We start from the raw sequence: 12,777 nt of genomic DNA on the forward strand, positions 1-12,777 counted from the left end.
CTGACCTGTGCAGAGCGCTGCCCTTCATCTTTCCCTTGGGGAGTCTTCTTGGCCACATTCGATCTTTGGGTATAATTCTCTCTTCTCTTTTGTGCTCTGTGCTGTTTTCCAGCTTAGCCGTCAGTCCCTTGACAAGAGTATTTACACACAAAGCAATTTTTAAAATTTAAATTCTGTTCATCCCAAGTATCTTCCATTTTTAAACGGTTCAGCCATTTGCTGGCACACAATTTAAAACTATTGTGTCGTGTGCTGAGATGTGCACACAGCAAAGTCCGCTTTTGCTCACTGCCCTGTGTTTAGAGGATTTCAAGTACTTCTCATGACTGGTCATTAGCCACATTGGGGGTAGGGGAAAGGAGCCCTAGCACTGAGCCCACAAACCTAATCCACTCAATTGAACTGTCTCCAGATCATGTCGCACGAGCTCTTCTCCAGATTTAGTCTCCGGCTCTTTGGAAGATGATAAATTGGTAGCCTGCTCTGGGTTGGAAGCGGTTCCTTTATTGTCCGTGATTAGAAGAACACTTGTACCCTCTGCTGGGAACAGGTGGTATTTATCTATGATGAGCCAAGGAACCAAACAGGAAGGACACACTTCTGAAAGGAAAATTTGACGATGTGGGGCTCTTGTTGGGAACACACCCACATACCGTTACCCGGACTTGTACAGCCTCGAACTGCAGAGTCAAGACAACTCAGAGATTCACAGAGGATTTTTAGGAACTTGAGTAGACATCCAAGAAGCAACTGCAATGAAAAAGACCGAAAACCATTCAGGAGGTTCCAGGTGGAGGCTGGGAAGATGAGTCCTTACAGAAAGGCTGCCGAAGACGCCTGCTAAGGAGATGGGAAGAGAGCTCGAAGAACCTTAGTGCTCTGGGAAGGAAGTGCTCCCACCAGATCACTCCCCAGAACGTACAGAAACAGCCAGGTGTCCATGTGTTTGGTTCCATTTGCATATAAGAGGTGGCCCCGAGGGTGTCCTTTCTGAATGGATGTCAACCTTGTCATCTTAGCACTCTTCTAAGAGGAGTTTAGCTTGCTTCTGTCACGATGGGCATTTTGCCTGAAGTGGTTCAACCAACTTCACGAAGTGTGTCTGACAAAGAGAAATCTATTTGGCTGCAATGTGCTGAACTGAAACATCCTTCGTGTATGCTTTATTTTTATAGAGGTCTTTGCTGAGACTGCTGTAGGCACTGGCGTTTCATCAGAACGTGACAGTTTTGCTGACAAGCAGCAGTAGTGGCCGCAGTCATAGCAATGGGTGGCTTGAGTCTACATAAGCTCAGAGACTGGGCTCATGGAGTGAGTGTGCTCAGAGGCCCTGTGTCCCTCAGACGTTGGCTAGTTCTCCGCTCCTACCCCTCCTTCATGGCAGAGCGGGCATGAGGGTGCTTTCTTGTTAACATTTGACTTTGCTTTCATTTAGACGCTTCTGCCCAGCTTAAGCAAGGAGGGAGGGATGGGAACGCAGCAGATGAATGCTTTTCCATATCAGTAATTAACTGTTAATATCGTCGACCTGTGCACCGTGCTGTTTAGACACAGATCCCCAGATACTATGCTGGGTATTCTGATTTCCACAAAGCAGACGGGCAGATTTGAGAAGCTCATCTGGACGTTAGCTTAGTGTTGTTACCTATCCTGTCGCTTAGGGATACCTTTATTGCTCTAGTGTTTTTCTAAGTCTCTGGTGGAGAGTCACTGGCATTTGTTCTAGCAGCACTGATTCATTACCAAGTTTTAAAAAATGGAATAATTAAGAGAACGCAGAGACCTTTAGAGAAACTGGGTCACCCATGTGGGCTCCACTTTAAGGTGCTGTGCTTTCTTCTGCTTTTGGAGTTTCTTCTCTCTTTCGGGCTGTGGACAGTGTCTGGAGGCCAGGCAGGCCTTATTCTGGAGCAGTGAGTGAGGTTCCTATAATACTGCATGACCTGAGAGTGCCACTTGGTGGATGCCCTTGACGTCTGCTGCGCTTGGCCCTGGCCCTGGGGCCTAGGCTCACTATCCATCTCCCTAGGTCTGGTTCTTTGCATCACAGGACCTACTTCAGACTACTCTTTGCTGCCTTTGCTGATGCCCCTCAATCACCTCTTTCTCGCCTGGACTGTGATAAGGTGTGAACTTGGCTTACTGCTTGTCAAACCTGAGTCATGTGCTCAGATGCTGCCCTGCCACCCCCTTCCCTCCTTTACTGGGTCCTTAGTCTTGGTCTCCAAGGCTACAGCTCTGTCTCCCAGCCTCTCACGCCCACCCAAAGGAGGGGGCTGCTCAAACTAAGGTAGGCGTTATTTATTGTGAATGACAGCGCCACGGTTTCTAATTCTAGTGTTTAACATGGTATTACTCACTTGTTTATTTCAAAAGCTTAGATACTTTATCTAAAATGTCAACTTTTGGAAGGTATCAGAAAGAGCACAATTGTGGCAGCCTTTTTTTCTGTATGTATTGCATGTATTATTAAAAAAGCAGGTTCATTCTATGATGTTGGTTACTATATTCACAATATAAATTGTCTTTTTAGGGGAAAAGATCTTTTTCTTTGGAAATGTTGAACCTATGCTTGTTTACTGAAATTGTTCTAATTGACTTTGAACTGTTTCTCAGAGACCTGGTGCCCAGTTTCTGGCCATAGGAAGTATGTGAGGCTAAGTAATTCATGTTAGAGGTCACTGTCAGTCACAAATGCTTCTGTTATTCCAAGGTGATGCATATGGATGTCACTTTCCCATGTCAGTCATCTCTGGAAGGTATTATTTGCTCAATCTTTTAAGCATGGGAAACTGAGGCTTCGAGTCTTAAAAAAGAAGTAGCTGGCAGTCCCTCAGCAAACCGTAATGGCGCTGCACTCCATACACAGATGTGAGGCCGCAAAGCCAGCCTCTTTTTCTTCTGGTTACTTTTTCATTGGAAAAAAATTTAAATTGGAAAAAGTTATAGAAAATGATACAAAAACCCATGTACCCTCTTCTAGAATTAACAAATGTTGTCATTTGGGCACATTTGTTTCTGATTTTTTTTTTTAAACACAAGAACACATCACAGATGAGGAAGAGATTCTCTTTTTGCCCCTCCCCCATTCTCTTCCTTTTCCTTCTTTCACCCCGTCTTCTCTTCAGAGGCAATTAGCTCCCCATCTAGGCCATGCCTTATATGATTATATATATTTACATAGAAGGCATGGCCTCAATAGAGACCAAATATGTATACAAATATAGTAAAATTATAACTATGTGGCTTAGTTTGTATTTTAAATTTTACATGAATTTTAATTTATAATATTAAAAATAAGTTTTATTGTACCTATTTTGCAACTTAGTTTTGTTTTTGCTGTTATTCCACATGGATCTAGATTATTTATTTCAAGGCTGTTTAATATCCTTTTATTTGAATATATTGTAACTTATTTATCCTATTGAAATTTTTATTCTTTTACAAATCATACCTTCTCTAACTAGGAAGTACACTTAGAGGAGAAAATGCTCGTGCATGGGACTGACGCAGTTCATCTTGTTAAGATATTGTCCCATCACTGCCCACAGTGCCCGTACATTCCACCAGTCACGTAGGAGAGGCGAGATTTTCCAAATGCTCACCCCCACTTGCCACTGTGTGGACTATAATTTTGGCCAGTTAGGAAATGGAATCTCGGTGCTTTGCGTCAGCCTGATTATTACTCATTGCACTTGTGGGGTTGAGAAACTTGTCTTAAGCTTAATGACCATTCAGCTTTCTTCCTTTATGAAATGGTCGTTCATATCATTTGGTCATTTTTACGTTAGGTTGTTTTTCTTTTTTTTCCAGCTAACTCGTAGGAATTCTACGTCTTACCAATATTAATCATTTATAAAAATTATTTGGGGGCCGTTATCTTCTAGTCACTGTTTTTCGTTTGTGGTATCTTTTATAATACCTAAGTTTTTCCTGTCGGTGGAAGGGAAGTTAATCTTTTTGGCTATGTTGTGTGTCTTGTGTGCCATGTAGATAGTTTCTATATAGTTTTGAAGTTTGATTGTTCATCTTCAGGTCTTCAGTTACAGGCTGCACATCCGCCCCCTCTGTCGTCTTCCACACTCTGTTTTTCTCCCCAGCACTTATCATCCAATAATATGTCTTGCACTTGATTTGTCTGTTTTGTATGTTTATTTTGTCTGTTGCCTGTTTCCTTCCACTAGAATGTAAGTCCCATGAGGGCAGGGACTTGCCTCTGTTTTGTTCGTGGCTGTATATCTCTAACACCTGGGATAGTCACTGGCAAATGACAGTTGCTCAATAAATATTTCTTGCCCAAATAAAGAATAATCCACGTAGAATTTATTTTTGTGTGTGAAATGAATAGGCCTCCTGCTATTTTTGGCTCACGGGAAGGTTGTTTCTCTAGTAGCATTGCCATACTGATGTTTTTCATGTCACCTTCTTCGAGCTGGAGTTATTTCCCCCATACCATTGTCTTTGACTATTCCTGCTTCCGTTTGCTTCTGCTGAAGACCGAGGGAAACCCACTCCTTGGGCTTAAGAGTGGGAGTGAGGATGAGCAGGAGCCAGGTACAATTGATGAGGAGCTCTTCTCTGATGGGACAGTTGGTAAACATTTAAGAAGAGCCTCCTAGGAGCATGAGTGCAAAAATGGGCAAGAGTTCCTGCTGTAAAAGCACGTGTTGGCTGACATTGAAACTCGTTAGAACTTGAGGCAAAGCGTCGTAAGTGGTGGGAACACACAGGCTGGAAGACCCAGTGGTTCGGTTCATAGGCTTTGAGTAAATCAAGTCTGGCTTTGCATACCGCCTCTGCTCCTCACTAGGCTTTGTATCCTGAGCAAGTTATCCTCTCCAAGATTTGGTTTCCTCATCAGTAATATGGTACTGTTACGACAGCACCTCCTCCAGAGGTGGTTGTAAGGATTGACTGGTACGATGTGTGCCAAATGCCTAGCGCAGTTGCTGCCAGTACAGACTAGTTCTTGTGTAGGCGGAGAGTCTTCCGGGAGGAGGTAGCGTTTGACCAGGCCTTGCTGGGTAGGTTGGATTTTTCTCGGCAGGGATTGAATGGGTGGACATGTCAGACGAGAGAATAAGTAAAAGCAAAAACATGGAGAGCAGTAAGTACAGGGCGAGTTCACAGAGCGTTCATCTAGTTGGGATGGTATGAGGGAGTGAGAAATGAAGAGGCTAGAAATACAGGTTGACACCAATTGTGATGGTTTATTCGCACCAAGCCAGGAAGGATGTCCTCCATCACTCTGCTCCTCATTCTTCAATGGCGTCCCATTGCCTGATCAGATCTGAGCCCGAGTGGTGCCTCTGGCCAGTGGGTGCTGGAGGAATCGGAGGGGAGAGGAGCAGGGAGGACAGCAAGAGAGCTTCAAGGAGAGACCTGGCTAGTGCTAGAGAGTGTTCACTTTCCAGGCACTTGAACTTAAGGAAGAGCTTTTAAAATGCATTTTTGTTTTAGCACCAGCAACGTGCCAGGTGTGGAGCTAGAGGCTTCCATATATATGCATTACATGATTTTGAAACAGTTCTCTCCCTGGACACTCCTGTTCAGGTGGTGTTTTGTCTCTGAAACTGAATTCATCAAGAAAAGCACAGGGGTATATGAGCTGCTTCCCCGTCTCCATTCCACCAGCCTCCTCTTGAATCGTAGAGGGAAAAAACGAGCCTCAAGAATCAAGCCCACGGCAGATCCTTTGTGGCAGAAGATACCCCGTGTCAACCCTTTCCCAGCCCTGCCTTCTGTGCAGGGCAGCTTTGCAGCCATAGGCTGTGAGCACAGGGAGGATGGAAGCAAGCAAACCTCACACACGGTGTGGTGTAAATGGGACAGCCTGGCCCTGGCCTCACAGACACTTCCCTGGGTCTTCCTCTCAGCCCTGTCAGCATCCAGATTGTTAAGGGAATGAATGAATGATGAAGTGTTGGAACCTCGGTTTCCTGGTACGGTTGAGATAACCACCTAAGGTGGTTTCTGAGAATCGTGAGCCAACCCAGCAAAGTTCCTTGTGGATTGCACGTTCCTTTTTTACTTCCTTCTCAGCAAAGGTGCTCAGATTGGGAAGAAGTTTAACTGTCCTTCCCTGACATTTGTACAGCCAAGCCACGCTTAGGAACCAGAGTGCTCCTCCTCCTCTCTTTCAGGAGAAGTTGGGTTATCTTTAATATAAGATAGAAATCAAACCAAATTACATTATTTTACCTCAGAAGCCAGTTGCAGCCGATCCTTTGGAATGGTATAGTTCTATTATTATATATTACTTCAAACTTAATAGGAAAAAATTGATTAAAATATGTGCCATGTTCATATCTAGCCTGGCTGAATGCCACAAGACACATTAATTGAAAATGAATTTCCACAAACCCAATCAAGCATCATGAAGATGAAAAATGTACCTTTTTTCCTCCATTCCTTCATTGATTTTTCATTTTCCCCACTCAGTGCTTCATTTAGCAATTCTTCAGTTTCTTTTTGTTGTGGCCTTAATTCATGCCCTTCAGTTCCTCCAGATGAGATAATGTACCATTTTCTGCATCCTTATTAAACTCTTCCTTCATGCTGCATTAGTGCAGGGCAGATTCTGAGCTTGTCATATTTCTCTACCATAATTATTTTTTTTTGTTAAAAAGAGGCTCAGCTTTTTTATTCTTAGATTTTGTGGTGGCTTTTATCAAAGAAAATGCACTTTAAAAAATACAGTAACTATGAAATTACATTGTTACAGGACTTCCAAAATAGAATTAAGGGATGCTATAGCAAAAATAAACTTTTTCAGAGGAAGAATATAGAATATCAATTATTCTCATATTCACAGTGGGTATGTGGGGATCAAACACCATTTCTCTTTTGTTGAGGGAAATGGAAACAATGGTTTGCCACATCAAGAGGTTGGGTTAACCACATGGCACTGTCAGGAGAAAAAAGGAGGCAGAGGTAGACGGTGGCTGAAGCCCAAGTGAGCTCTAGAAGGTTCCATCCCTGACCCAGGCAGTTCACCATTTCGCTGGATTTCTAAAGGTTTTGAAAACAATAATGGGGATCTTCAAGCTATTTCTTTGTAAAATTTTCAAATTTCCAAATAATGTAATGGCATAAATTTCCCCTGAAAAGGCTATAAGTACTCACAATGCGGTATCATGTTGCGCTGTTTTGACCTAGAATTCATAACCCTGGTAATCTCATTTTGATGAGATGCTTTGATTGGCAGTTATGCGTCTTTGAAAATATTTTCAATATGACATTCTTTCGCGGGAGCTGTCTTAAGCAGAATGTCTATAAATGAGGCCCAACAAAGCAGGGGTGTTGCGGATGGGGGCTGGGAGCTGGGAGCTTCGGTGTGTTTATTAACCAGTGGTTGAGTTTTGTGACGTGTGCAAGTACACACAGCCGCAGCACTGTGATTCTGAGCACAATGACATGAAACGTAAACAAGTTTCAAATCAACAACTTAACATGTTTATTTCGGGGAATTTATGCCATTACATTATTTGAAATTTTGAAAATTTCACAAGAAAATAGCTTGAAGATCCCTTATTGTTTTCAAAACTCTTAGAAATCCAGGGAAATGGTGAACTGCCTGGGTCAGGGATGGAATTTTCAAGAGCTCACTCAGGCTTCATTCATATAAAATGAAAACAAAATAAAACAAATTTTAAATAAAATAAACGGTAATGTCAAATAGATGTTCGAATAGAGTAAACTTAACGTGGATTGAAAATTGCATTCCATTCTCCGTACAGGACTTGAACAGTTTGATTAAGTGTGACCGTCAGTTTTTTCGGTTTTCCACGGGTTTGTTTGAGCGAGCGGTGATTCATGAATCGGGCCCAGGCCACAAGCAATTGAGGGCTTCACCTGGGGGCATGAGGGAAGACTTTTACAGGTGTTTATGGAGCCAAGACAAGGAAAACATTTGATTGATTGGAAAGTCCCTACTCTGGTCACACCTGTAATCCCAGAGCTTCGGGAGGCTGAGGCAAGAGGACTGCATGAGGCCATGGATTTCAGAATAGCCTGGGCAACATAGCAAGACCCTATTTCTACAAAAAATTAAAAAATTAGCCAGGCACAGTTCGTCATTCCTGTAAGCCTAGCTACTTGGGAGGCTTAGGTGGGAGGACCCCTTGAGCCCAAGAGTTTTAGGCTGCAGTGAGCTATGGTTGTACCAGTATGCGACAGTCTAGGTTCCAGAGGTGGACTTTGTCCCTATTTAGAGGTTAGTTGGTGTTCTGATTGGTTACACTTAAATTTCCTTTTCCTAAGCTATGACCATTCACTCTGAGATGGGTTAAAGTTTGCTTAGGTCAGAACCGAGGGCACCGGAGCCACCCCAGCCTAATGAATGGCCTTCCAGTTAATTAATTTACCGGTCCCCCGCTTTTACTAGCCTTTCATTTGTGAGAGATTGGTCAGGGTTTGGTGTTACCGTCATGGCTGCTTTGTCTTTTTCTCAGCTTGAAACGCCCAAGTCTGACGTCAGTTTTAACCAACCTCCTAGTATCAGTAAAGAGGGGTGAGGGCGGAGTTGATCACACACATGACGCTCCCAGTACACAGTAAACATGATGTGCACTGTTTCCGTGCCCTGCCTGGTGTGTTTCCTGTTTCGCACATGGTGTTTTTTGTGTATATTATCCTTTGCCAGCTGGGGAAAGAAAATACCCCAAAGCACAATTTCTGAACAGCCTATGTCAAGTGCTCTGTGGTATTTAATACTTACTTGCTGCTGTGTTTCTTCATTAATTTCTCGTCACAGTCCCCGAGTTTAATATTGAATTACGCTTCATGAGTCTTCCAGATTTGGGTGCTACTCACAGGACTCCAAGTCTAGAGCCGTCTCATTTCTATCCTCCAACGTGAAATGGACTGTGCCCTACTTGTTACTAATGGGAAGAAATTCCAGGAAGCTGAGAAGCCTCACAACTTCCAGCTGTGGATTCCTCACTGAATCCATAACAACTCTACTAAATTTTCGTACAGTTTCATTTTGGTCTGGCTGACATATGAGCTCTTTTCAAAACCTATTGGGAGGATGCTTTTTTTTTTTTTTAACCGTAGCAACCTGTTTCTAAAGCAGTTTTTGTTAAAATGTGTGGCTTGGCAAGGGTAATTTCAGCTCCTGAGAGAAGTGATCTTTTATATGAGATAATTAATACACTAACCACTTGTTCCCTGTGGATTTGGGGTCTAGTACAAGGGCCGGAAGTCAAGAAACGATGGCAGTAACGGTGACGTGTCCTAACGGGTAGGCTCAGAGGCCGAGGCATCCATCAGAGAGGGATGGGGACACAAAGCCAGCCTGGAGGACTTGGAAAGCGCTGGCCTGGGAGGTGACTGTAGATTGTGACAGCAGCAGTTTTCCTGGAGGAAAAGGGGATGTAGGGTGGGGAGGCCTTCCTAATGGAGCCACCAGCCTGTGTGTGTAGAGGCCTGGGGGCAGGACCGTAGTGTGTTCATGGAGTGCTGAGAGGATGCAGTGTCTTACATGTAGGGTTCATTGAAGGGACAGGATGAGCATGAAATCAAAGTGGGGAAACAGGGAGCACGGCAGGAGGGCCTTCCGTGCCATGCTAGTGAGTTTCAACACTGAAAGCCTAGGGGGGTTTTAAGTGGGAGAGTGAGATACTCCGCATTTCTCTTGCCAGAGCGTTTGTTTTGTAAAAGCTCCCTCCATGGGACTCCAGCCTGTGGCTGTGGTTAAGGATGATTACTTAGCTCAAACCACCTACGATCAGTTTCAAGAAACTAGAACTTTTATTCCCCCTCCCTCCTTAAATGTGAAACTGGCCTGTAGTCTTAGAGACTGACATCCTGCATGATTGATCAGGCTTCAAGGTATCTATTCCGTTTGTGTTAGAAAGAAACATACGAATCAAAACAAAAATGAGGAAAAATTCTATTAATATCACTTAAAAGGTCCCAGACTTTACCAAGATGTGTAAATCCTTGTTCTCTGAGGGGGCTACTAATTGATTTTTAAATTTAGCTGTTGCAAGATTATGTTCTTATATAAATAAAATAGGTGAGGTCTAGAAAATGAGTGTTTCTAATTTCTCAGTTCTTTTTTTTTTTTTTTGATACGGAGTTTCACTCTTGTTACCCAGGCTGGAGTGCAATGGCGCGATCTCGGCTCACCACAACCTCCGCCTCCTGGGTTCAGGCAATTCCCCCGCCTCAGCCTCCTGAGTAGCTGGGACTACAGGTGTGCGCCACCACGCCCAGCTAATTTTATTACTATTTTTTTTGTTTTTTTGAGACGGAGTTTCGCTCTTGTTACCCAGGCTGGAGTGCAATGGCGCGATCTCGGCTCACCGCAACCTCCGCCTCCTGGGTTCAGGCAATTCTCCTGCCTCAGCCTCCTGAGTAGCTGGGATTACAGGCACGCGCCACCATACCCAGCTAATTTTTTGTATTTTTAGTAGAGACGGGTTTTCACCATGTTGACCAGGATGGTCTCGATCTCTTGACCTCGTGATCCACCCGCCTCAGCCTCCCAAAGTGCTGGGATTACAGGCTTGAGCCACCGCGCCCGGTCGATTTAAACTGCAATCTGAGGGACAGTGACCCCTAGGATCCTCTCAGTATCTTACTTGAGCTGCTTATTAAGGTGTTTCTAAACCACCTCTAATGCTTCCTTGCCTCAAAAGCCGCTTTGCTATCTTCAGAGATAGTGAAACGATTTATTTGAAATCACATTTTACATCATTTGATTAAGTACCAGCCTTGACTTTGTTGGAATGTTTTAGTTCCATCTTGCCTTTCATTTAAAGATTTTAAAAGTCAACTTTAAAAATCTTAATACTATAAAAAGGAATAAAAAATGCACACCATGAGAATCATTTTTGGAAATGATTCCTACAGAAATGGAAGGAAATGTACACGAAGCAAACTTTAGCCCTACGACAGCCGGAAGCATCCCACTTCTCTAACTGCTCCTCCAGCTTTTACCTTCATCATTGTCAACTTTTGTTTTTCTGTCCCTTGAGGCTTTTTGTAAACTTTCCATTTTGCAGGATATTTGTTTTTACTGTTTGTGTAATATACTCCATCAAATTGATATTTGATAATTTATTACCTATTCCTTTAGTGCTAGACATTAAGGTTATTTCCATTTTCTCTCTATTATAAATAATGGGAGCAAGAACATCTTTGTATATACAGCTTTTTCCTATGTTTGAATTATATCCTTAGGATAAATTCCCAGGAGTGGGATTAGTGGATCAAAGGGTATGAACAGCTTTATGGCTCTTAATATTTATTGCTAAATTGCCTGAAGGGTCATACTAATTTCCAGTGCCACCTGCAACACTGGAGACGCGCTGCCCCTCCCAGCCCTGCCAGCACTCCTCTCTCCATTCAATTGTTTGAGTAAATGTAATAGGTAGTCAAGGGTAGCCCATTACTGTTTTTAATTGGTAATGTCTTTCATTTTTATTAACGTTGGGCATTTCTTTGTATGGATTACTTGTCATGTCAGAGGATTATGTTTTTTTGACACCATGTGAAATTTAAAATATTTGATAATGAAAATACCAAATGCACGTAGAACAGAGAGAATAATTGATGGAGCCCCCTGCATTACCCGGGTTCAGCAAAGAGCAAGATTTGGCCATACTTGCTTTATCTGCTCCTTCCCCCTTTCCCCTCTCGTGCAGTATTTTAAAGCAAATCCCAGGCATCCTACATGTTTCCTGTAGACGTCACCGTGCATCTCTGAACATATAACATCATCATCACACCTAACAAAATTAACGGTAATTCCTTGCTTTTCCTTAATACCAATCTGCAATCACATTTTCCAAAATGTCTTTTTTTCTGATGCTTTCTTCCAGTCAGCCGTACACTGACTGTGCTTGCATTTAGCCATGTTTCCAAAGTCTCCTCATCTGGAACATCACTGCCCCCGTCTGTCCAGACCACTTCTATTCCTACCCAAGAACTGAGTCATTTGTCTTGTAAAAATGATCACATTCTGGGCTGGTAATCTCACGCCTGTAATCCGAGCCCTTTGGGAGGCCAAGACAGGTGGATCACCTGAGGTCAGAAGATTGGGATCAGCCTGGCCAATGCGGTGAAACCCCATCTCTACTAAAAATATGAAAAATAGCTGGACATGGCGGCACGCCCCTATAGTCCCAGCTACTCAGGAGGCTGAGGCAGGAGAATCACTTGAATCCAGGAGGCAGACTTTACAGTGAGCCGAGATCCTGCCACTGCACTCCAGCCTGGGCAGTAGAGCAAGACTCCATCTCAAACAAACAACAAAAAATTTCACATTCTGGATTAAACTTTTTGTGTCCTTATTAGTTCTAGAAGCTTGACTGGATTAAGGTTGAACTTTTGGAAAGGCAAGAACACGTCATGGGTGATGCTGTGTCTTTCATTATATATCACTTCTGGAGTGTACGTCAAGGCTGTTAATGGATTCAAATAGTGATAGCCCAAAACACGACTGAACTTTTTTTTTGAGACGGAGTTTCGCTCTTGTTGCCCAGGCTGGAGTGCAATGGCGCGATCTCGGCTCACCGCAACCTCCGCCTCCTGGGTTTAGGCAATTCTCCTGCCTCGGCTTCCTGAGTAGCTGGGATTACAGGCACGCGCCACCATGCCCAGCTAATTTTTTGTATCTTTAGTAGAGACGGGGTTTCACCATGTTGACCAGGATGGTCTCGATCTCTTGACCTCATGATCCACGTGCCTTGGCCTCGCAAAGTGCTGGGATTACAGGCTTTAGCCACTGCGCCCGGCCACCACTGAACTTTTTATCTTCAGCTTTTA

The 12,777-nt window shown here is 43.4% G+C and overlaps 1 protein-coding gene across 3 annotated transcripts in view; it reads left to right on the forward strand.

The window, feature by feature from the left end:
• MYZAP (myocardial zonula adherens protein) overlaps positions 1-12,777 on the forward strand; it is a 98,444-nt gene that overhangs the window by 60,965 nt on the left and 24,702 nt on the right. Inside the window, exon 11 of one of the 3 annotated variants that reach the window (XM_035258696.3) lies at positions 413-4,322. The exons of the other annotated variants lie outside the window; for them this stretch is intronic. Within the exon in view, the coding sequence (XP_035114587.1) occupies positions 413-466 (54 nt within the window). The 3' untranslated portion in view covers positions 467-4,322. Of the gene's footprint in view, positions 1-412; positions 4,323-12,777 lie in introns of those variants that run through there. 3 annotated transcript variants of the gene reach the window in all.

Source organism: Callithrix jacchus, chromosome 8 (genome assembly GCF_049354715.1).
Source record: "Callithrix jacchus isolate 240 chromosome 8, calJac240_pri, whole genome shotgun sequence".
Taxonomy (NCBI): Eukaryota; Metazoa; Chordata; class Mammalia; order Primates; family Cebidae; genus Callithrix; species Callithrix jacchus.